The sequence below is a fragment of the Gavia stellata genome, chromosome 3 (genome assembly GCF_030936135.1).
Source record: "Gavia stellata isolate bGavSte3 chromosome 3, bGavSte3.hap2, whole genome shotgun sequence".
In the NCBI taxonomy this organism is placed as follows: Eukaryota; Metazoa; Chordata; class Aves; order Gaviiformes; family Gaviidae; genus Gavia; species Gavia stellata.
In genome coordinates, this window is record NC_082596.1 from 51,963,075 (window position 1) to 51,989,122 (window position 26,048).

At 39.6% G+C, this 26,048-nt stretch overlaps 1 protein-coding gene across 1 annotated transcript in view; it reads right to left on the reverse strand.

Annotated features, from left to right (window-relative positions):
* Positions 1-26,048, reverse strand: part of LAMA3 (laminin subunit alpha 3) — a 124,733-nt gene that overhangs the window by 82,188 nt on the left and 16,497 nt on the right. The window contains exons 3-14 of the mRNA XM_059815873.1: positions 24,047-24,164; positions 23,302-23,420; positions 21,562-21,732; positions 19,662-19,759; positions 18,100-18,215; positions 14,056-14,174; positions 9,574-9,664; positions 8,395-8,526; positions 6,483-6,545; positions 5,102-5,143; positions 4,833-4,970; positions 3,857-3,991 (exon numbers count right to left, since the gene is read on the reverse strand). Of these exons, the coding sequence (XP_059671856.1) occupies positions 3,857-3,991; positions 4,833-4,970; positions 5,102-5,143; positions 6,483-6,545; positions 8,395-8,526; positions 9,574-9,664; positions 14,056-14,174; positions 18,100-18,215; positions 19,662-19,759; positions 21,562-21,732; positions 23,302-23,420; positions 24,047-24,164 (1,342 nt within the window). The remainder of the gene's footprint in view (positions 1-3,856; positions 3,992-4,832; positions 4,971-5,101; positions 5,144-6,482; positions 6,546-8,394; positions 8,527-9,573; positions 9,665-14,055; positions 14,175-18,099; positions 18,216-19,661; positions 19,760-21,561; positions 21,733-23,301; positions 23,421-24,046; positions 24,165-26,048) is intronic.

Here is a 26,048-nt window from a genome sequence, read left to right on the forward strand (position 1 = left end):
ACTTGGTTTTGCCTTTCTGCTTTCTTGATCTTCTTATGGTTACAGAAAGCACAGGGCAAATTCTGCAATTAGACCTGCACTTAAAAATATGATGGTGAAACACAGAATATAAAATTGTATGCCCATCACACCTTTAGATCTGAGGGCAGAGGAGGCCAGAAGCAAGCTTTAAAATCCACCATGCAACAGTCTTACTGTTTCAGATTCCTATGTAAGGCCTCAGTTTTGCAATGATTTATACACACATGGTAAATAAGAATAATGTCACAAAAAGGAACAATGGTGCTACAGCCAGGGGACTAATCTTTGCTCTGATAGAGTCTAAGGGTGAAATGGTTAATGACTACTATTTTAGTAATGTAGTAGCCAGTCTCCTAAAGAGAGAGAACAAACCTGTCAGATTATTTTTTGCTGTGGTTGTGGTGATTAGTAACAGCAGAATTCTGAGGATGCATTGCTTCTTTAGCACTAATAATCTTTTGATTTCTAGAAAATAGAAGTCCTATTCATGATGATCAAGTAGCTTCATGATTCTAATGACAGAGCCTCCAGGGTTCCCTCTGCTTGATGTGAAAAACCTATAAAAACATTCTGGGCCTGATCAATTGATCTACGTGGGCAGGAAAAAATGTTGATATGATGGATGATTTGCAGAGACAAGTCCTTCTAGATTAGGATTTATGGTGCAATACTGGCACATGTCAAGAGCACATACTAATAAACCTAAAAGTTTACAAGACGGTGTATGAAATATTAGAAGCCCAAACCAGTTGAAACACAGCTTATGTTCTGTAAGTTGAGTGAGCCAGAACTCATAAAGGTACGTGCCCATGGCCCAGCCTAAGCTTTAGATTTCATATTTTACAAGAGACATACAGCTGTACCAGGGCCAAACACTGCCATGCTCACATTAATCAAACTAACACAGGAACAAATCAAACTAGCACAGGAACAGTGATGATGTGCCAGGGAGGACTACTAGAGTGCATGCCTGCCAGGAAGCCTGGCCGCTGGCTGGACCTTCAGTGGTTTTGTTGCCAGCTTTGCATGGAACAAAACTATCATAGTTACACAGGTAACTCCAGTAAAAGGAAGAAAGGCTTTTACTCACGCAAGCAGCTGGGATAGCTGTAATAACCTGGAGCGCACTGGTCACATCTAAGTCCAGCGTAGTTACTACGGCATGGACACTGACCTCTAGGACCACATGTATTCTCCACTGAGCCAACAGCATCACAGTTACATTCTGCACAGAGAAAAAAAATAATAACTATCCTAACAGATACATGTCTAAACCAGTAGTTATTTAAACCAGAGTCTGCAAAAAAAAAAAAAAAAAAGTCGCTTTTGAATGTAAAGTAATCATGAGGAATCCAGACAAACTGTAATTTTACCACCAAAAATAAATATCCTGAAATAGATGCTTATAATATAATTGCCGCCTCAACCATTGATAACCAGGTTCTTACTGAAATTCTATAATGTACAGTTTAGAGATTTAGTTTGACGCCTTGCAAAACACATGCATAAAGGACAGAAATCCACCTTACAATGAAAAGAAAGGCACAGGAGAGAAGTACTTAACATCTTTAAAAAAAAAAACCTCTGAGAAACAGCATCCACAAAGCTAGGCTAGGTCTAATGGCTAACAAGAAGCTTATTAGTCAAGCAGTTAATGATGCACAAGCACAGGTTCATGATGCACAAATAAATGATGCACAAGGTAAAAACTGCCAACAACTTAATTCTAGAAGATAGCAAGCAGTGCATTGCAGGAATCTGCGTCTAATACAGAAGGCACGTTGTCAGACTGTAACAACTAGCTGGATGGGTGCCTCTCTTGGCATTACCACTATTTTAGGCTAATAGCTCTATCACAGATAAGATGTGCTATTTTATTGAAATGATGCTGGACATTACACAGACCCACACTTTACAAGTACGTGAACGGGAACTCATCTGGGAATCCCAGCTGCCCAGGTACAAGCTGAAGTGTTGCTTCTATCATTTGGCTTTTATGACTGACAGAAATGGCTGACTGACAGAAACAGAAAACAAACACCGGCTTTCTGTTCTGTGTTCATGTTCCTGGTTCCTCCTTTCGGTTCCTCTTTCTGCTGCAGCCAAGGACATCTGACTTTGCTGCCTTTACTTCAAAGACGCCTGGAAGGACGCAGGGCTTGCTAGGAAGTTAGTGTAAGAGAAATACAAATACTGATGCTTCCAAAAGCATCACATACACTAGAGTCCACGCCAAGCTGAACGTTATGTTGCATTCTCTCCTCATTTTGATAACACTGAATAATTTAAAGGCTTTATTTTTATATCACTCCTATTGAATAAAGCTTCTATTGAGTTCAACAAGGCAAGACCAGAGAGATCAGTTTTAGCCGCAGGAGCCAAAAAGTTATAGATCTTCCTCCCTGCTGAAGATGACAACTCCAAACAGGAATAGCAGTCTGGGCTGCCCACCTTCCACCACAGTTTGCAGCATGCTTCATTAGTTTAAATTTAAACCCATGGCAGCTTATTTTAACAGAACAAGCTGTGAACTGCAGCAGTTTTGAGTCTGTGTTTTCAACTATTTTTATCTGTCTTTCACAATTTGTTTTTTTGCATGTTCTTTTAAGCTTTTATGTCTCTTTCCAGCTTTTGGTGTTAAAAGTTCAGACGTATTCAATATGGGTTTGATTTGCTTTAAGATTGCTACCTGATTCAGTTCTAAGAAAAAAAAAAGTGTTTTTTTAAAACCACTGAACAGCATGTACCAACACAGAACCCTGATTTTATGTTTTTCATTAAAAAATGTTAATCTACTCCAGACCATAAAGACACAGTCATGTGGTATTTCTTCCGCCCATTATGTTTGCTGACACAACATTATATATCTTTGCAAGGGCATAAAGAATTCTGCTGTCTATTCATAGGACATAAACAAGTACGTAAGACAAAAGAAAGAAGACTGCTATAGCCAACAACCAAAAATAATGAGAAGAAAGTATATCATAATGTTCCATATAACTCCTGTTAAGCTGTACAAGAAAGTACATACCAGAACTCAGCAATATCCTATATTCTTTCTCAACGTAAAATTCACTAAGGATCAAGAGCCTCTCTCTCACTCACTGCAAAGACAGATGAAACCTAGGGGCCAGGTAGGACTTGATGGATTCATCATATGCACACAGACCCATTATGATATTCCAGGTTATACTTCATCAATTTTCCTCTCTCATAAAAAGTAGGATAGTCCTTGGTGGCAGGTACACTGGTGGAACCCTATGGAGATCATTCATGTTTCATGATTAGGTGAATAGTTTGGCTTGGTGCCTGTCGTATGATCTTAAAATGAGTGAGAAACCTCTGTGAAGGGCAGAATGGGAGCTTCTCATTTTCAGATTTACAGAACACACATTTTGCAAGGTACCAAACAAAGACCCTCTGCAAAAGCAGATTAGCGCTTCACAGCTCTGCTGGTGTTTTTTTACTATGCCAGTTCCTTAGCAGTCAAGCATGCTCTGTTGCTGTAGGTCTCCATGTGAAAACAGCTTTCAAATACTTTGGTTATTAGTAAGACAGCTGTGCTTACTGAGGCTATATCAAACTGTCAGGCCATGCAAGAAAAAAGCCTGTGAGAAAACAGACTATATAATTCTTCCCTACTGCGGAACCATGCCTGGAATTAGCGCTTGGAGAATGAGAATCTACCAGGACTTCACTGTAGAGAAAAAGAGTCCCTTGCTATTTTACTGCTGTGAACATTGCTTCAACCACTGCAAAAACGGTACCTGAAAAGCAGTCCTGTCTGCCTGTTCAGGGGTTTGTTTGATGCTGTACATGCGATTGGCAGCCTTACCTTGACAGGCAGGGAACGAGTGGTGGCCAGGCTGACAGCCGTCACACTGAAGTCCAGCCACCCCTGAGCGACAAAGACATCTCCCGAGAAAATCACAGACTTCGGGCTGGGTACCCGCCAAGTTACATTCGCACACTGCAAATGAGAAGAGACATTTCAGAGGCAGCCTCTGCATAAGCTCTCTTCTTTTACCTTTCTTTAAATAAAAAAAAAAAAATTAAAAAAGTGCCACTCCCTGAAGCTCAACAGGACCAAAATCTTCCCATCAAATTTATTTTGATTCATAACAGCTTTTATTAATTGCCCACATCAGTAATAATTCAGTATCAAGGGAGACATTAATCAAAGAGCAAAAGAATCTGGCTCACATTAACTACTGCATTCAATACCAGTGTTGCAGCACTACACTTAGCCTGTCCCCGCTCAGAGTCTGTTTTATTGATACCAAGTGGTATGCCCACTATTGAAAGTAATTCCATCCTTTTTAAGGCTAAAATGGAACAATTTATGGTTTGGATTTACAATCTCAGGTAGGAAGGGTTAATAGAATGCCTAAAAACACAGTACAGAGATGGTTAATAAAGCTTAAAACAAGTAAGTTTTCTAATATTGGTTAGAAAGGGTAGCTTGATGCATCAAAGTGAGGTTGCAAACTCAAACACAGATAAGTTTTTTAAAAAACAAGGGTAAGTAACAGAAAGGTTCCCATGGGTATTCCAAATTTCATCGTTACTAAATCCAACCTCAAACTGGAGCCTGAAAGATGCATCACACAGTAGACAATGATCAATGAAACAGTGACATTTTTAGATAGAAATCCCCCCTCATCACATTTTTCTTCTTCTTTGACTTCTGTGAGTTTTGGGAGCGCCTCTTATGAACACATATTTGTGGCAAAAAGGATTGAAATTCCCTCAGTATAAAAATTGAGTCTGTATTTTGGATATGCTTGCTGAAAGGGAATGTTTTGGCTTACCCTGGCAGAAGGGGTAATGAAAATACCCAACTGCGCAGGTATCACAGGAAAACCCCTGAAATCCAGTTCGACATCTGCACTGTCCGGTATTTCCATTGCAGTCACCGCCCAGCACTCCTGCCCCGTGGCACTGGCATGCTGAAGAGCACATTTGTAAAGAAAACATTCACGGCGTTACGATCTTAATGTTCCTATTTCACTTGGAAGCCGAAGGCTGGCATTTATACCAGAGTGCAGGCTCCAAGCATCAAAGAAACTACGGCACTTACGCAGACACTGGGGGCCAAAATACCCTGGTTTGCAGCCACCTTCTAGTTACAACAGGAAAGGAAAAGAAAGAAAGGAACAAAGTTAGTGCATAAAATCATGCAACTCCTTGCATTTTTGCACAGAAAAATGGATCAGTGCTTAGTAATTATTACTCTTGAACCAAGAAAACTATTTGTATGACCCTTACATGCAAATGTCATTAAAAAAAAAATCATCCGTAATCATGCATAGTCTGCCAGCATAAATTTACAACTTCTACAGACACAGAAGCTTCTACTTAGAGGCAGCTGCCTTTCTTATGCCTTCAGACTCAGATGCTACTCGTTGAAAATGTAAATAGCTCAAGATCTATTTTCAAGATCTATTTCTTCTCCTGTTTCTATTTATTCATTTTTCTTCAGAGTTTTCTTTCTTCTTCCTTTGAAAAATATATGAGATAAAGGGATATGTGACAGAGCATACGCAGAGGCCTACCAGGGCAATTATTTTGGATGCTGTACGAAGGACATAAGTGGTACAGGAGACTGAGGCTTTGTGGGCTGTGATGGCAACTGCAGACGCATTCAAGAAAACTATTGGGACTTGTTAATACATACATGGATTTGTACTGTCTGCTTATATCTAAGTGTCTGCAACATTCACAGAAGAAAACAGTTTTTCATTCGCAAACATAAACTCCTGTTCTATTAAAGCTAATAGAAATAAAGGGGGAAAATGTTGATTTTGGAATATGAAAAAGGTTTCAAGGTTTTTTCAAGTTATTAATCCTGAAATGCATTACAAGTATGTATGTGATTAAGTGCTAGCTGTGATGATGTCTCCGTTCTGCAGTATAGTAATATATACCAAAAAATATAAGCCCACTGAGGGAATCATTGTATGGATTTCAGGCACCTTTGCAGTGGGCTAAATAAGAAATATGTAACTCTCTTAGAAATCAAAGTTCTTCACTGCCAAGGGCAATGTACAATTTGCCAGGTGCAAGAGGACAGTCCACAAGCAGAGGCCAGTTAGCCTTTAGAAAGAGATTTACACTGCAAAGCAGCTGACAAGTTGTACGTGTCAGAAAGTCTTGATGGATCTGTTTGTAAGAGCACCAAACAAGATGGTCAGCCTCTTCTGCAGATGTCTGCCGGAGGCTGGTTAAACTTGTTTCGATCCATAACTCTTTCTGAAACTAGCCTACTAAACTGTTCAATACGAACAAGACAATATGATGAACTTCTGGCAAGAACAAAGGCTCTCTGAAAGATAAATACCAACACTGGCAAAGCTACTACATAAATCTCCATGAAAGAGCAGGCACCCCCGAAACAGTGAAAAATAGCGACACAAGGAAAAACAGTGAAAAGGGGGGAAAAAAAACCACCAAGAACTTGCCGATTATGTCACCAGCCATAGCATCTCTTGGATTTGGAGAAGTAAAAGGATATACAGGAATACCTTTAAAACAAAAGAAACAATGAAGTGTATATGAAACAGACACAGTTATTTCACTAAAAATCATGACAAACCATGAAAAAATCTCAAGTCAATACAGACAGCATAATATTCACATGACTCTAGTAACCAACTTCAGCTTAGTCTCCTTTCAGTGAGGAACAGGATCAGAAACATTTTACTATTGCTGTCTGATTCAGATACAAACACCCCTTCTCGAAAGAACAGTATGAAAGGCCAGACGCCATTTGGAAAGGATACCAGGTTGCTTCCCTGCTCCCTACCCTTTTGTACAGAAAGCTTTCTCATTCTAGATGGTGTTATGAGAGCTATCTAGGGAGCTCCGTATTTATTTCACACTCCCTGCTTCCAGCTGAAGGTCCACCTCCTGCTATTTGCCATAATCACTCACTGCCTGAACTGCCAGAATTCATGACATGTACAGTACATCTTAGGAGCTTTTTATATGAGAATCCTCCAGATTAGGAATGGGAAAGACATCCCAACGAACTTTCCTCCATTAAGATGGGATCCAAAGTTGATGAGCTACAAACATCAGTGGGACTTAGTTAAAAATTACTTACTTAAAAATGTTGGATTAAAATTACTTACTTAAAAAAATAAAAATTACTTACTTAAAAATGTTGGATTACAAACGAGCAGATACATGAGATGTGATAATCTAGAATGTACTGCATAGAGAGGATTTCTTCTATCACAGCCACTGAATTCAAACAACATTCAGTTTTTTACACTGTTTTATTCCTTTGTTTTGTATTGATTTCCCTCTTCTTCCATTTTAATCATGGTACTTCTCTTTTAGTCAAACCTCAAATCATGCCCCAGAACAACACCTGTTTTATCAGCTGTCAGAAATACCCTTCTCCTGAGGGCACAAAACGACCCACCGAAGAATTTTTAGAATCCAATCATGGAGTCACAAGCTTTTATGCAGCAAACACAATCCTGATGTTACATTTTCCTATGAGTTATTTTATATATATTTTTTTATGGGGAAAGCATTTAATTTTCTGAATTCCCAACACTTAATTTTAATCTCCTTATTTTAAAGTAAAAGTCTAATTTTCAATTAGTCAGTATCAGTAGATAGCATTCATTTACCATTTTTGATAATGGAAGCACTCAGCAATTCTGTGTCACATCGTTTTTTCTAATATGTTTATTTTCTTTGGATTTAACAACACCTTTCCTTCAACCACTTCTTAAAAAATCTGAAACAAACTGGAACCCTTCCTTCAACCACATATCTGTGCCTACCCACAGTCCAGCAAAAATAAGACAGCATGGCTGAGAGACTTATGCTCTGCCAGGAGGACCTTTCCAACATTACACAGGCACTATTTTCGAATTATTTTTATTTATTTTAGAATCCTCCAAAAGCCCACAAACTTTCTTTATCAGGGATGCAAGTTCCAAATCCTAGGAGGTTTCAAGGAGAACACATAACCATTTTCTCCCCTCTCTCACTACAGTCATGTTCCACTTCCCAGTTCAAGTGGTCTTTATACCTAAAGGCCCTGAGACACATTTAAACAATTTGTCGAGGGCTGTAGGACTGAAATTCATGACTTACTGAGAGATAGGCTGTAGCCTTTCTGAAGATGTCTGAATTGTGAGAACGCAGCACAATCTATTTGGTTTTCAAGTAACCATCATTTTGTAAAGTAAACCTGACTCTCTTCAGTAGTATGACGGTTGATTTATCAGAACGTGTAAACATGTGAAGCTGAAATGCCAGATGTTTTAACCAAGTCAAGTGTCACGAAAACAGCTAATTCTTTAATGCGCATTTAAAATACTGGAAAAGAGGCATTTTTATTTGTATACTTACGGACACAAAATGGATAATCATAGAATCCATCAGCACAGCGTTCACAGTTTTCTCCCTGGAAATTCTGCTTACAGACACAGCGGCCAGACCCTTCCTCGCAGCCCTCTGCATGCTCCGAGTTACAACTGCAGGCTAAGTAAGTATCAGCAATTAGGCACTTTTTGGAAAATAGTTAATTTGCCTTTTACAGCAGTGCACAATGGCATTATAATAGTGTTTCCTTTGCAGTTGTGAATGTCTTATTATTTAAAGAATAAACATTTGCATACTGTTACATATTTTCCAAGTACTCTATATCACCAATTAATATTTGTGATATCCCTTAGAAGTAAGACCTATATTATTTTCTTAGAATGTTTATTTTCTTTTAATTTAGAAAGCTGCATGTTATTACTCCACAGCACTGCAGCAACTATCTTCTCTGTGGCTTCTGCTCACCTCTCTCCATGGTCTAGGCTAAGCACCACGCTCCATCCACCTTCCCTTACACACCACGTTCAACATTATGGCAGCACACCATGGCTTTGTTGGCTTCCCACTCATTCAATACCCAAACACAACAAACTGTGGCTTCCTCCTACCTGTCACAAGGCTCCTTCAGCCTGTTTGTAATTCAACTGTTATCTCTTACCTATACTCAGTTCTTCTTTTTTAAATGTTATATTAGTAATTATCCTATTGCATTATTTATTAGTTGTTAGGTTTGGCACTGCATAAAATAGGAGTAGTGAACCTCGTGACCTTTTGAGCTATAGAATAAAATTTTCAAGTGACTAAGAGCCAAAGGATACCTCAAATGTACATCAGAGAGCTAAGAGAAGCAAGGTCATGAGGGTAGGATAGGAGAGTGGCTTCTTATAGGTCATGCCAGCTGACTGTGGGGTGTGTAGCAACACCCCAGGCTTACGTGATCCTATGTCCTCAGCAGCCTTTTCTGGCTTACTTCCTCCTACTGTCCTACTGCTGGTCTAAAGCTTCAGGCTCATATGACACATAAGTTGAGAAAAAGGGGTCTAAAAGGGTCTAAAGCAATACAGAAAGTCATTTGCAGTTGTTCTCCAACATCTTTTAGCCACTCTTTCATTTTTTCTCCCCAAAAGAGGCACCCCATGCCTTGATTATAGCCAAGAAAACCCCAAGCCACCACCATGAGAAGATACTTAACAGAGAAGGACTCACGTATACAGCCGTCAGGAGCTCTTGCTGGAACACCATAAGGACGATAGTAACCTTTTGCACACCTCTCACAGTTAATACCAGCTGTGTTATGCTGTGCCAAATAAAACAAAAGGAGAATATGAGATAAAAAGGGGAACTTGGAAGAATTAAGAAACAATAACATCCTTTACACTGTTTCTATATACAACTTAAAAAGGCTCAGCACAGGAAAAAAATGGCATATGACTGCAGTAAAGACAGCATTCATCATTTGCTGTTCTTTAACCACCTGTTCTCTAAGGATTTCTGAATCATGGTATTCTCACATAAAGCAGCTGAATTTTATCTTTAAAGCATTATAAAAAAGAGCTATTTTAATAAAAAAATTAAATCTAGGAAAAAAAATCTCTTTATCACATGATATTTATCTCTTTTTATGCTGCTTTCTTATCATAATGTATACATCGTTCAGGCAACTGCATCATAAATTTTTCTTCATACTGTATATTATGTTTTGGATACCCTATGTCTAAGAACAGCAACATCAAAATAAACCAAAACCTGGTCAGTGAGGTCAGCACGCACAAAACAGATCTTCCATTAGAAAAGCATATGTCTCCGTAAACATGTGTTTTAGACACACAGAAAAAAATATCGTAAGTAACTTGAACTACAGCAAAAATAGGTAACTTCCCTGTGAACACAGTACAGGATGTATTTCAACTCGTGTAGTAAAGGTCTCCTCTGTGGTGGGGGCGGCAGGAGCGTGCAGCAGCAATGGCATTCACCAGTTGAGTAAATCAGGGTCACGAGGCATCCTGGTGAGCTCATAGTCTCGTGAGCAGGGAACCAGAGGGTGAAGCTTTGCCCTGGAGCAACCAAAGCAGCTTCCCCCAGCCCCTGCTTGCTGTTTAGTTCCTCCTTAGGGAGTGTTGCAATTCAGGGCTGAGCAGGGACCCGGCATTTAATGGAGGGGCTGGTGGGGTTGTTCATGAGCAGTGCACCCAGGACGCTGCTGGGGCTGCTGCTTGTGGTTGGCGCTCTCAGGTTGCGCAGCAGCTTTGGGTTCTGCTTGCAGCTCTGCCAGGAGCCTCCTCTAGTATCTTCAGATCTGAACTACTGCTGGGAAAGGCTGACGCCAGATCAGGGAAGGTGATGCTCAAATCACACAGCAGACGGAGACGCAGTAGTTGTTGCAGCACTTAGCGTGGCAGGAGCAGCAGCTCTGCTCAAGACTGTGTAGGGCTACTTGGAGATTGTGCAGCAATGGTCTCAACAGATTGCAGGGCACATTCTTTGGAGATTCCTGGTGTTAACTCCAGTGGCACGTCAGAGGCCACACCCCAAACAGAGCTCTAGGAGGTGGATGTCCAGGTCTGGGTCTGCAGAGGATAACTGGGCCTCTCCCTGGGGCTTGGGGCAGGTGATGAACCTGTGCAGAGCTTGCGAGTAAGGATCATAGGACAGACCAGCACAGCTGATATTGCAGTAGGTGTGTCTTACAGACCACCTCAACAAGAAGGCAAATGAAGCCTTCTTTAGGGAGCTAGAGAAAGCTTTGGTACTCGAGGATGACTTTAATCACCTCAATATCTGCCAGAAGGGCAAAGCAGATTTTGGCTTGTTCAGGTATCTGTTTGGCAAGATCCTGTGTGAAACTGCCCCGGAGGGGAAAAGGGACCAGGAGAGCTAGTTGATTCTCATGGACAGCCTCCTTGGAACAAGAACAGTTTATTCCAACGTGCAGGAAGTCAAGCAAGCATGGCAGAAGGCCAGCATGGATAAATACAAAGCTCCTGTTGACCTCAAACTCTAAAAGAAAGTACACAGAAGGTGGAAGCAGGGACAGGCTACTTGGTGGCAATAGGAAGACATTGCCCACACATGTAAGAGTGGAGTTAGGAAAGCCTAAGCTTAGCTGGAGTTAAAACTAGCAAGGGAGGTGAAGTGCAAAAAGAAAGGTTTCTAGAAGTGTATCAGCAGCAAAAGAACAGCTAACGGGCGTAGGGGCCCGTAGCTCAGTGGGGAAGGAGTTCCAGTGAACAAATCAGCTTAGAACACATGAAGGACAGGAAGGTGCTTGGACGTATTCAACATAAATTTACCTAGGGCAAAGTATGCCTCATCAACCTCACTGCTCTCTGCGATAAGACGACTGGTGCTGTGGACAAGGGGCGGGCAGAGCCACCAAGATAGTGAGGGAATGAAGCACATGACATTAAAGAAGAGGCTGAGACAGCTGGCTCTCTTCAGCATTAAGAAGAGAAGGGAGAACTTATTGCTATCTACAACTACCTGATCAGAGGATACAGAGGGGATGGAGCCACACTCTTCTCATAGGTGCATAGCAATAGGATGAGAGGCAACAGGCATGGATTGGAATGTGGAAAATTCTGATTAGGTATTAGGGAAAAAATTTATCATGAAGGTGGTCAAGCACTGAAACAGGTTGCCATAAGTGGTTGTGGCATCTCTGTCCTTGGAGGTGTTCAAGGCTTGACTGAACAAGTCCCTGAGCAACCTGATCTAATTAGACCTGCTCTGAGTAGGGGGTTGGACTATGTGATTTCCAGAGCTCCCTTATTATTAGACTCTGAAGAAACTGAATCTATCTTTGTATGCAACATTTCATTTCTATCACTTCTTTGTTCAGGCATCCATTCCCAACACTTTTTTCTCTGACACAAACAGAAAAAGTAAATTAACATCCATGTGCTTTATCCATGAAAACAATGCTATAATTAGATTTATGGTAAACTCATTTAATCCAGCATAACTTCCACAAAATTAGGTTACAAACAATTAATACCAGTCATATAACCAGGACTCATAGATTTAGATCAATTTTGCTCTTTTCTATCCTGGAAGCAGTATAAGAGAAATGTTCTTTCATGAGCAAAGAGCCGACAGGAAAGACCAACGTGATAAATCTTACCAGACTGCATGAACAAAGTTCTGCACAGAAACGACAGTTGGAAGACAAAGAACATTTCTTCTACTCATGCTAGTAAAAATAACTCTACTTTCTTCTGACTGCCGTTTGGACAATATCTGATTATATTGTGGCAATAAGATGGAAAACATACCCTATGAATTTTACTGGATATTTCCTTTTTTTTTTTTTTTTCTTAAATACAGCTATATTTTTAAATGCACAGTATGGTAATATATAAATCATGATGCATAGGTTTCATAGGAACATAGGCTCGATGATAATTTTCCCTCTGACTTACGTTCTGGTCAGCTGCTAGTCGTAATACTTCAGATAACTTGACAACAAAAGGAAGACAGACTTCCAAATAAGACTGGCTGTATTTAACCCTGAGATCACTGAACCAATGAATAATTTAGGTTGTAAGGGACCTCAGGAGGTCAGGTGGTTCAGTCCCACTCAAAGCAGAGATAAGTCCAAGATTAGATCAAATTGATCAGAGCCTTGTATGATCTTTCCTGATAGTAATTAGCCAGAGTAGAACAAAAGTTACTCAGCATGAGAGACATTCTTTCTCTTCCCAATAACATATTATTCGTTAATGACAGGTACAGTGTAAAGTCTCTGACTCCAAGTTTACATTTGTTGATTCAGTCAAACCAAGCCTCTAAGACAGTTAAGGGGCAGGAGCACGTGGCATGTAAGGAGAAACTGAGGGAATGGCTTGGCTTGCTTGGAGAAGAGATGATCAAGGGGCATAGGGGTGTCTAATGGCAGTTTTCCACTGTCTAAGAGGGGGTTACACAGAAGAGAGAGGCGACTCTTCTCAGACATGCACAGCAAAAGGGCAAAAGCCAACTGTCGCAAGTTGCAATTGAGGAAATTCCTGCTAAACAGTAACAAAAATTTCTTTACTGTGAGAGTGATTAAGTGCTGTAAAAAATAACCCAGAGTCTCTGTCATTTCCATCCTCGGAAATTTTCAGAACTCAACTGGACATTTCCCTTTGCAACCTGACATAACTTCGCATCTAGCTTTGGTTTGAGCAGAGCAGTAGCCTAGATGACTTCCAGCGGTCCCTTCTATGATTCTGTGCTTTTTCAATACCTATAAGCTTCCTTCTTGGTATAGCCTATGCCCTCCTTTAATCCTGCTGATGAGGGAGAGCCCTCTGTGTTTTGCTGCGGTAAGGAACCAGCTGGCTTGAGCTGGAATTTTATTTGGTTAATTTTACTTCCATCCATTAAGCAGGGAAATGGCAGAGTTTGTAATAACAGGAAAGGGAATTTCTGTAGTTCATTTAATTGTTGCATCATGTGGCTTTATTTGAATCACGCAGGACTGAGCATAAATCCAATTTATATGTGTCTTTTATACACTAACAAGCAATGTTGTACAGTGTAAATTATTTCCAGACACGTTTTTCCCTGCTTTGAGTACAAGTAACACCACCAGAGAAATGGAGCTATCTAGGCTGGTCAGCCTCCAAACTATCGGTGAGGACACAGTCCCACTTCAGTAGCCCTTCTTCAAATGTCATTTGTTTAAACTGACCAAAATAACCTGTTTACCTGGCAGTTAATGCAAACTCCTCCACCTTCATAATGCCCATGGATGTTTAAACTTTCCCGATGCTCATCAACGTCAGCATCGTAGTAGCAATCACTGGCATGTCCATGGCAATTGCAGGCTGAAAAAGTAATATTCCAAGTCAGCTTTCATTATAATGCTGGAATTCAATAACGTAGCAGAGGTGAAAAAGAAGCTTAGATTTTTTATGTATACATACACTCAGGTAGGTTGTAGTATGATCAAATACACATATTTACCTATTAACAACTGGATTTTCACACCAGAAACATGGTAAGATCGTCTAGATATGAAGAAAACATGTGCTACTAGGCTTATCAGAGGAGGCAACAGTTGTACTATCTCAAAACAATATATTTATGCTTAAATGCAGAACTAGGAAGCTCCAGAAGAATGGTCTCAGCAGTTTTTAAAAATTATCAAAAACATGTTCAAATGTTTATTCTATTTTTACATGTCCAAAAATACATCTGGGCTGAAGCTGTGTGCACTAAACTTCTATTTAAAATAAATAATTATAGATAAGATATACACATTTGAATAAAAAGACCTACACCAAAGAACTCTCATACTCAGCCATAGATATAGATATACCAGCAGACTTGGCTATACATTTACCCAGCTGCTGTCTTCTGAACGGACAAGTTTTAAGTATGAGTTCATTCTACCTTCTGGGAACTGGGGATTCAAAAAGAAGTATGGTTTAAAGAAGTATGGTATGAACAACAGTAAAAACACCACCAATAATAATATATTATTATTATATATATTATTATTATTATTATATAGAAAAGGATAGAATTAGGTGACTGAGATAACTCATTTCCCCAGTTTATGGTTGTTTATAGTCTCAGCTGTGATAAATTTTACTTTGGGTGGTTTGCGTTTAGCTCCTTTCCTTTATTTTTCCCTTCTGTTAAGCCAAATAAAGGTAACAGCTGAACTCCCAGTGTCTCTGAATTTGTCTCTACATACATGTTCTGCTATACTTTTAACTCCTTCTAACAGATGTTAATATTGCAGTGCTCAGAAGAGATTGAGAGAGAGATACCTGTAAGGCTTTGCTTGCAGGCACATCAGTCTCACATATGTCTCAGTTTAGGAAGTTCACCTATTGAAAACATCTGAGATACAACCACTGATATGTCCGCTTGTGGCCTTGTACATGCACCAGCTGGCTTCACCAATCTCCTTACATTGCCGTGGGAGACTTAAATCCCACAAAGTCTTTGCTGCTTTTCCTCTGGCAAAAAGGCCTATCAATATAAATCCCAGAGCCAGCCCAATGTTTGTGCCTTGCTTGCAGAAAAGAATTAACCTGAAAAATAGCTCCACATTTTGAATAGTTCCTGCAAATAAAGTTTGAGTAAAGGGTGATGGATTCACCCAGAAAATAATTTATCTAATTTTCTAGAAATCAGTGATGTGTATCTCATAATCTTCCCATCTTAGTTAAAACGAATCTCTTCCCGTTGGTCATGTAAAGCTCTGCCTGTCTTCACTGAAATCTTCCAGAACTATAATATAAATCTGAGTAGGAACCAACCATAGTAGCAAGCAAACAGAGTAAGTCAAAAGGCAGGACCATGGCTTTGCCATAAACTCATTCTATGTCCTTTTTTTCCTGGTCTGATCTTCTATTCTCATTAGAAAGGAACAACAGGAATCTTTTGAAAGAATACAGAAAGCAAAAAAGGCTCCCCCAAGCATCTGGGTGCTAGGTGTGCTTTTAATTACAGCTGTTCCAGCACTCCAGGGAAACCTTCCCAAGAAATTCCTGAAGTTTTGACTTTATGAAGCTATGAATTCATGTTTAGGGAAATCCTCCCTTCATCTGGACCAGAGGATAAGATATTCTGGAAGGCGATGGGTTCCTGAAAGCACCTCAAAACAGAAGCTAAAGGCCCTGGCCCTACCTGCTTCACAATGAGGGAAGCCTATGGGAAGTAATCCTTCCAAACTCTATTCCAAGTACCTGGCACAACTGGGAGCACACCTTAGGGACAACTGATTCTCCACAGCTTGCTATGCAATTGTACAGACAAGAGAAGCGAAAGTGGATCGTTCCCTGTATCTCCTCTATGTCTTTATATCTGAACAGCTTTGGACAAGGAAGCCTTTTCCTAGAAACTACCAACAACACAGCTGCGGTTGTGGCCTTCCACCAGGTTCCCTTATGGTCTGCTGACAGGAACCAGACAGGTTGAGACTGGGTTCCCTGGCCAGGTTGTAATAGCCTGTGGAGGTCTTTGAGGTTTTTTATTCATATAATTCTTTGAGAAAATAAAACATTGCACAAATGAGATGCTGGTTCAAGATACTAAGTCAGAAAAGGAAAGAAGAGAACATCCAAAAAACCCCAAAAACAATTTACAATGTAAATAAAAGCTCCTTGCCTCTAGGGCCAAACCATCTGTGACATGCAGCTCACAAGTGTATCTTCTAATAGCAACAGGAAATTATTTGCTCTGATTATAGTAATAGCATTTTCTCTCACAGGGGAATAGCAACCCCTTCTACCTCACCAAGCATCTTTATGACTTTGGGCCATTTGCTGACCCTTACAGTACTGGGAAACTCATAGCAAGAGGTTGGGCTTACCCCTACAAGCTCCCACCAATCTCTTTCAATCAGTTTCTCTAAAGGGACCTCAGGCTTCTGGGAAGCTTAATGAGGTTGCTTTAATTCCTTCACTACTGGCTGCCAGGAAAAGAGGTCTGCACCTGGCAAATGCTCTCAACAAATCACCTCAAACTGCTTTGAGCAATCCATACTAAAAAGGGTATTTTTTCAGAGGTAGTTAGAAGCAAAGTTGTTTTGGCTCAGAGTCTTGTAGATGATTTTCTATAAACTCATTCTTTAAAAAACATGACATTATTTATGCTCTTTGTCTATCTCTTTCCTGGCAGAAGATGTTTTCCTTTCAAAGAGGAGAATTTAAATGAGGTTTCAAATATTGTCCAAAAATTGTGTCCCAACATGCCTATCTCCTATCAAAGGTTTTAATCATCTTCCTCCCCTGCTCCCAACGCTCAGTCTTAGTACTGCAGTTTTGATTAAACAAGCCATCTCTTTATTCCTCAAACTAATTATATAGGTACATCTCTTTGGCTCTCAGATAAGGTTCCCCTGTTAACGGTTTGTACCCACTGGCTACGCCGTTCTCAGGAAAGGCAGACGAGGAAAATAAATTAGACCAGACACAAAGGAAACTGCGGGCTGCCAACACATTTGCTCAGAATAGGACGTGCACAGAGATGGCAAGACTATCTGTACCACGCTTGCTGGTTTCTGGCCAGAAGGATGCAAAACACCCATGTGTGACAGTACGTACCCCTCCACCAAAAGGAGGTCCGTGCGGTCATTTTCTTTAACAAAAGAATGAAACACAGGGGAGGTGGGAGAAAGGTCAGTGGGCCTCTCCAGCTTGACTACTCAGTCTGTGGGGCTAAAGCACTCCAGAATTCCCAACCTCGGGAAGGGGTGCAATTGTGGAATTGCCCAGACTCCCCACCAGGAACGCCTTTGTTCCCGCTTACGTACGGTCAGCGAGGGGCAACCATCAGCAGGAGAATGAAGGGCAGTGCAAACGCCTGTAAGCAGTGGCAGCCTTAAGCAATCTCTCTGCATCCTGAACACCAAGAAGCTGGGTGATGGGGAGGCAAATTCTGAAGTTGTACAAGATGCCCATAGTCTCTGCTGTGCTAGTGCGGATCCACAGTCTGTCAGCAGACAGCTATGACTGGGGAGAGATGTTGACTCAATGTACTACAAGAACGCTTCCACTTTTCTTATGCAATATTCTCACATGAATGACTGTTTTCATTGTTTAATAAGAGAGAATATAAATAATATTCACTGCATCATCTGTTCCTTATTGCTGTATGGAAAGAATTTTCTCAGTAAAGAAAAAAGGTGTTAAAACATGCAGTGTGCTAGTTATTCTCCATGAACATGTGTTCTATGGCTAATTCCCACCCACTACTCAATGTCCCTTTTAACCTAGCATCTTTTAGGCTACTCACGTTCGCATATATTTGTGCTCCCAGCTGTTGCAGGTTGCCACTGTTTCTGATTATATCCAGGGCAGCAGTGATCACAGGTTTCCCCACAAGTGTTATGCTGACATTCACACTGAAACCTACAGAAATTAAAGCCTCTTATTATACCAAAGCTGGATTTAAAGTTTTTTTCCTCATTTTCTTACAGTCCAAGACTTATACATAGTGTGAAAAGGACAGGACATAAGCTCACATGTAAAGAGGTCAAACAGTAATACCAGAACATTTTTGAACTTTCCTAAAATTCTTCATGACTGATTACTTTAATCATGTGATTATGAGTTTATTAGCACAGATTACTTATAGAGAACATTTATAATTGAATTCAATAGACTGGATTATGAAACTTTATTCTAGAATATTAAATCAAGATGACATATAGCAGTTTAGGATGTATCCCATTTTAGCTTCATTCCAAGGCTCAAGCTTGTTGACCTACAGTAAATCAAAATATTTATCACCTTTATATGTATGCCTTCATAATTTTTTCATTATGCTTTGTTTACAATAATTTTATTAGTTATCTTATTATTTTTAAAATAGTGCACACTATTCATCAAGAAAATGTAGCTCATATTTATTTTGATTTAGTTGAACAGCCTACTTAAAGGGCAGGCTCTCATTATGAGCTAGGTCTTACTGTCATGCATAGTAACTGAATCCCTGGAGGAACAAAGACCATGAGACTGGAGGGGCCTTTTCCAACCTTCCTCTCTTATCTGTGTAGTCTAATAACCAAGGGGCAATAAAATTTTCGAGTATAACCATCCTATTCCCACAGATTTTACACCTTCTGTACTTACTTTTCTCTAGCATAGACATCTGGAAAGGAGGCACCCATCTGCCCAGCTACTCTTCATTAAAACACAACTGAAAATATTGCATTGTCCTGATAAAAGTTTCTTTCAATGCCATCATGGATAAAAGCAACAGCTGGTTTAAACCAGGCTTTTAAAATATGTTTTAGATGGCCTGATTATCCACAGTCACTTCCCTATAGCGGATGAGCCGAGGAGCCTGATCTAACTTGTTGTGAAATCAATATGGAGATCACAAAATTCACAGGGAAAGGGAACTTCACAGGGAAAGGGAATAGTTCATTCAGTTTGGTTTTATTTTTTCTAGTAATGATCGAAAGCCATTGGATCTTGGCTGAGCTCAGTTATAATGCTCAATATCTCCAGGAAGTTAACTTTGTTCTTGAGTTGGGCTTCTAATTCCTCCTGCTGGAAGGTGATATCTACCCATGTTTTCCAAAAAGAACTAAGGGTTTCTAAGAAATTATTCAATCTGCCAAACTCTTATTTCAATTAAAAAGAAAAATCTAAGTAAAGACGTTTTATTATTATATTTCACATACAAAACTATTGACATGTTTTCTTGTCAATCATTAGCAGATTCTAGTTTTTTAAATATAATAAAAAATCCCTGTAGGACTATATCATTCTATAATAAAAAAGGTCATTTGAAAACATTCATGTATTGTTTTTCTCATATTAAATTAATGTTATGCTTAGTTTACTTACTGGTATTGGCTTTCAGCACTCTTTGCATTGCATACTTCAGCATGGCCATGGCAAACACATCGACCACCAATACTGATGTCCTTTATACTGTAGTAATACTGTGGAACAAGCACAAGAAGTACGTATAGGTCTTTCCTTACTTGTATTATGTCAGAAATATCAACATCAGATTGTTAAATCTTGCTTATCAGAATTTTAAAGGCAGATCTTTACAAAAGACCAAAGTCAGGCAGCCAGCAGTCAAACCTCTGTTGATGTCTGTGTCTCAGTATAAGTACCAGCAAATCAAAGTCAGTACCCATGGGGTGCCTGATAGCAACAGGCTTGTGCAGCTCACACTAAATGCATATTGCTGTAGATCTCCTTTCCCCAGCAGCTACACAGCCGCTAGTGCCCAAGCCCAAAGCTTGTTCAAAGCCAGCCTGAGGCTGAAGTTGTAAAGTATCGTCAAAGCATCAATTTGTAGGTGTAAGTAAAAAAAGTTTTACTGTAAGTAAAACTTTCAAGTAAAAACTTTAAAGTAAAAGCTTTCGGTGTTCTCAGCACAGCTAGAAATGATCACTGTGACTCTTGCCAACGTATTTGACAATGGTTTTTGGTATAAGAGTCTTCACAATCCAGTCTATAGTTTCACACAGCTTTGCAGGGCTACGCTTCACTACTAACAGTAATTGTACTGTCACTGGCCAGTAATAAGCCGAATTAGCAATAGGCCAAAACAATTAATAGGCCAAACTGCCACAGTGTAGACATAAAATATACTCTATATAATTCAGTGTGTCATGAACTCAAAACATTAACAGGGGAAGCCAGGCAGTTACTTGGATAGGAGAGCAGAACTGGTCTGGTTTTCATCTGTTTCTACAATAAGTTTAACACACAGATTTTCCTTAAGAATATTAACTATTTCCTAGACTTGCAAGGTCGCTACAATAAAAACTTGTGCTCTTTTTTATAAATTTAATAAAATACTTGATATTTCATTCATCTATCCTACATCCCATAGCTATGATATCAGAAGTTCCTTACACTAAAGCTGTGCTGCTTGCCAAGTAAACTAAATACTGCATTTACATCTGCCTGTGAGCAACATCTTAAAATTTACTTAAGACAATAAAAGTACTTAATAGGAGTGCTGTCAAGTGACTGGAATGTTTTTTATGTTTTTCGATGCAGAAACCCTCACACACATTTGTGCAGTGCTTCACCCCAGGGTTTCCTCCAATTGTTACCAAATCTTCATTTTAAATCAAAAGTTTAAAAATAACAATAAAATACGAAGTCTGCAAACTCTCTAAGTATATGAATTTCTATGTGGTGTACCCTTAAGGGAGCTGAATTTCCTTACATTTCCCCACTGAATGGGGGCGGGACTTTGGCTTTCAAGCTTTTGGATAGCCCAAAATCTACTGAAAACACCTAGGCATCTCAAACGATTTGCGGAAAGATAGTAACTTTCGAGTATGTCCTTTGATTCTTGCTCCCTCAGAAACTCAGCTACTGTTTCCTGAAAATCATTTTTTGAATAAATAAGGGAAAGTAGTGTCAAAAAAAGTTGAAGATATTTAGTTCCTCAGTTCTGCGTAAGATAGTTTAGAAGATTTCCGTTTTGGCTCATTATAGTTGCCATGATGCACCCAACTTCCTTCCATGTTTGAAAACAGGGAAAGAAGATGGTCTGTAACAAAATCATCAATCATTATTTCCCCTCCATAAATCTGTGCTGACCCAGTTACCTTCTTGTCTCAAATAAACTTGGAGAAAATATGGGGATTTAAAGGTGGGTCACTGTAAATTTCAACTGTTAGGGTGCTGCAAACTTAAAACATTCAGATAATTTTTTGGTCTCTAACATGCTGAACACGATTATGGAGTATATCTTGGCAAAAACAGTACTTACTCTACGGGTTACAGTGGGGTCTCGTTGAGCTTTCGATATCAAGTGTCCAAGAAGCGTATTAGTTCTGAGAAAATGAAGGCGGATGTTTGTTGCTTTTGTGAATTCTCGAAGACTGGGGGAATAAGTGAAGTTTTTTGCTCCTGGGCGGCCATTTACCAAAGATACTACAATCTAACAAAGAAGTAAGCACATTTTTGTTAAAATATATCAACTGCAAGTGTCAGTAGTGTCACAGAGCAAAATTCATAAAAGAATCCAAAAACTTACTATTGTTTCTGAGCATATTTGCAGTAACAACTACACATTTCATACTGAAGCCAGGACATTGGGAAAAATAGTTTTGTTAGTCTTGGACCCTCCTGAATTCTCATTCCCCATATGGCACATTGGAAAAAAAAGTGCCTCTATCTGTTTCAAAAACAGTAGCTATAACACACAAAAAGTACATGTTTTAATAGGAAAAAACAATAGGAATAGTTGCAAATAGTTATATTAACAGTTGATAGTGTCAATGGGAGTTTTTCTTGAGTAAAAACATCAGGTTTTGGCTCCTTACCAAAGCACATTTATTTTTGGGTTAAGGCACAAACATTCCTGGAAAATATTATTGTTACCAGGTCCAGTGCCTGCAAGCGTATTAATGGTCTTTTGGAAGAAAGTACACAGTGTTGCTTTATAAAATCCCCTCACATGAAAGCAGGTTTATCTGACTTTCAAAACAAGGGCTCCGGTACTTTTTTATTTTTTAAAGAAACGGATGTCAGCAGCCTAGCAATCATGATTCTCTATTAAATTAACAATCCAGTGTGCGTGTACAGGACTGAGTAAGAGACTTTCAATTATTTATAATTGACCAGATAACAGATTTCTATTTTCAAACAGCTGCTGTACTCCGAAGCACATAACAAGGGAATGGTGACGGTTCTGACTGCAGCACAATTCCTTTAGGAAAAGTCATACAGCACATAATAGGAGATGGCACCAGCAGTGTTCTTCTATGGAAATTATTCTTTACAATATTTTATTAGGAAAATTTTACAATTATGTTAATAAACAAATTCTACTTTCATATGAAACTACAACCCCAGATCCATATGCTCAAAACTCTGGATAACTCTTGAGGAGTTCAGACCTGGTTTCTAACCACATGAGGCATAAAAGGAGAATGTCAGCAGGAGCCATCAGCACAGCCAAGAGTTTAACATTCGTTCAGATAACACAAGCCACACTTCTGCCTAGCAAGGAATAATGGCTAAAATCAGAGCAACATTTTCCAAACACATGTATTACATTATAAACATGTAGCATTTTACATATTCTTTTCTTAAATAGCTACTTATTTGTGAATGGTAAATACCTGTTTCTACAACCTTTACTCCCATGAGCAATTCTGATGCAGTAAGTTCTGCTATGTACATTGGAAGTGTTCAGAAAATGTGGTCAACACCTTCAAATGCACATGGCTAAAGTGAGGTACCTAAATCATGATAAAAATCAACACAGGTGGCTCTGAGCAGCCCCTACCCCCCCTAGGGAATGGTGAAAGTTAGGAGGAGCCAGCTCACGCCTCAAAAATCTCACCAGCTACTTAAGTGCTTGGTTATGGACTTATTAATGTAGATTCAAGCAGTCATAGCTGAAAAATTACTTCCAGTTCTAGGTTTTTATTGAAACAGCAAACTTCTGAAACCGATGCTGTTTGCTTCCAGTGTGACACATTACTTTTCTAAAAGCACTTACCTCTCCGTTTTCAAGAGGCAGAATGCGAGAGTACTCTGTGGTGCAAAGGACATCGCTGTCCCTCCTCACCTGAAGATTAGCTTCCTTTCCAAAGCGCTCCAAGCAATCTGCTTTGGAGTCTAGTCAAGTGAGAACAAAATTATTTTTAAATGTGAAAATAAACACTATAGTTCTAATGTAAATTAATGAAGAAGCATCCCCTGTGCTTTCAGGTAAATTCTCCCCCGTAATTGAATAATAACAATGATTGTGTCGCTCAGCACAGAAAACTGGAAATTCCTCAAAAGAAATAATTTCTCATCCTAAGCAATTCAGTGGTGCCTGACAAGACATGGCACAATATTTCTCATATCATCACAAAAAAAGCTGTACATGTACTCCAAGGTTTTGCATTTGTATTTCACTTTGATTTTTGCAAGGAACTCTGGGGTCCCATGGGATGAAGGACACCATAGTTCTGACATACACAAAAACCAAGACAAACAAAACAAAACAAAAATTCCCAACAGACTGAAAAATATTCATCTGCTGAGTTACACTTTCAAAATATTATACTCATTTTTAGTTACACTCTTGTCACTAATTTATTGTGGATAACTAAGACAAGAGAAATGTATTTGACATTCACTGTCTTCACTGCAGTTGAAATCTTTAGCAAGCCCCATGGTCTGATTTTCCTGCTACTGGGCGAATGATTAAAGAAACCTGTCCACAAAAGAGCAGTGACACAAGGATTGATACTCACGAGCAAAATATTGCCAGGGAGTGTAAGTTCTTCCAAAGTCCACTGATCTTTCTAAGATCCAGAGATCTGGACGAGGAGAATTTGCAAACTTGATAAGGATATAGGCAACATGGAAGAGCTGGTAACAGAATATACATAGATCTTATCAGGAGCTTTTTGAACTCTATAAAAGTACCGCAATACTAAAATTATTGCCAATAAACACCTTTTCTTTAGTGTACAGTGAGGAGGTTATCCTCTGCAGTTCCATTCCAATTAAAATAACAGCCCAGTTTCTCAGCTGGCTACTTCACCTGGCAACGTGTTCCAATGCATTAAGAAAGCTGCAATAGGACTGTGTTAAATGCCATCTCTTACACTTCAGGACAGTTCTGTTTTCCACATGACTGATTGCTTGGGTGTGTTAAGGGTATAGTACTTAACCTTGAAAAGTTAGCATCACAACACATCATTGAACTAAGATACTTTTGCAGCATCCCAGTACATGTGTTGCATTCCAATCATGTAATTGTGCATGTAGTCAAGGAAAATCACAATGACATAAGAGAAAATGCACACACCCTTTACAGTGGGACTCCTTTTGTTGCATTTGATAGTAATCTAAGGCACCTGTTCCTTCACTTTAGGAATATTTCTAGATAATTTTGCCACCTGACAGACTTCCCAAGTAACAGAAGCAAGCCACCCCAGAGTTTTGTGGGTATCAAAAAACACAGGAGAGATTCTTATGACTGGTAGCTCATTCATTGTCTGAAAAAGCTCAAAGAGCTTCATCAGGTCAAGGTTCCCAAGACCAAGAGTCCATCTGGCTTCTTTGGGTGCTCATTGTGTATCATAGCGATAGACCACAGAGACAGAAAGCTCCCAAACACTAGAGCAAAAACGGATTTGACAAGAAAGGAGATCTTACTGTAAGCCTCTTGGGATAGTCCACAGTCATAAAAATCAGAACATCAGTAAAATTACCTCTACACAAAAGGCTGAACGCAGATTGATTCTACGAGTCATTTAGAATTTAAACACCACAACATGGATATGAGCTGTCAATAAAAGCGATCCGAGACTGAGGTACAGTCAATATTCAAGTGAAGCTGCACCAGAATTTCCCACTCAGCAACCTCAATTCAGAACCATCTGCTCGCAAGAGATTCTTACTTTGGTGGGGGAGGCAGGGAGTTACAGACAACAGTCTGTCAAGTAACTGTGGCCAGAGCCCTCACATCAAATACACCCATGCATTTTATCTTCGCTCAAACATCACAAATGTCATAACCCTGAAGCCAACACTTTGCACACGTTATTAGACTCCAAAACACAAGTGCGTACCAGCTCCCAAACACAAACTGGGAACAGCATCTGTTGCCATGCCTGGCCCATTCAGCTGCCAGCTAGGACCAATTCAATAGCTGTCATACCAGCTGGGGCCACCAAGAGCCAAATGCACATGGTGAACAATACAATGGAGCAGATACCTGGAAATATTTGTCCCTAACCGGTACTGCACATGCCACTCCCATGGCTGCACACACATTGCAGTCATAAGGCTGCATGCAGTCTCAATCTTCACGCATCTATTTCAGATATCAGCTTCTGAATATCAAAAGTATTCACAGAAGAGAGTAAAACCTTCTCATGGAGAAATGGGAGGAATTCAGGGACTTCATGATAATACTTCACATCCCAGAAATAAAAACTGAAGCTTTTTCATTGTGCATTCATTTAATACAGTATGTACAACACCTATCTGGGGCAACCGCCTGTTCTACACACACCAAGGCATCACTGCAGCAGGTGTCGTACCTTGAAATCTATTTCAGAAACTGTTGATTTGCTGAATGTTGCTTACCTAGGTCAGTGGAGAGATAACTGGGGAAAAAAAACCTTTTCATGTTAGTGTTGGAATTTACCCTGCCTGCTTAACACAGCCTGACAAGCACCAACTTCACCTCCTGATACTAAATTAGGTAACTAAAGAGCCAGACAGTATCTACATATGGAAAAT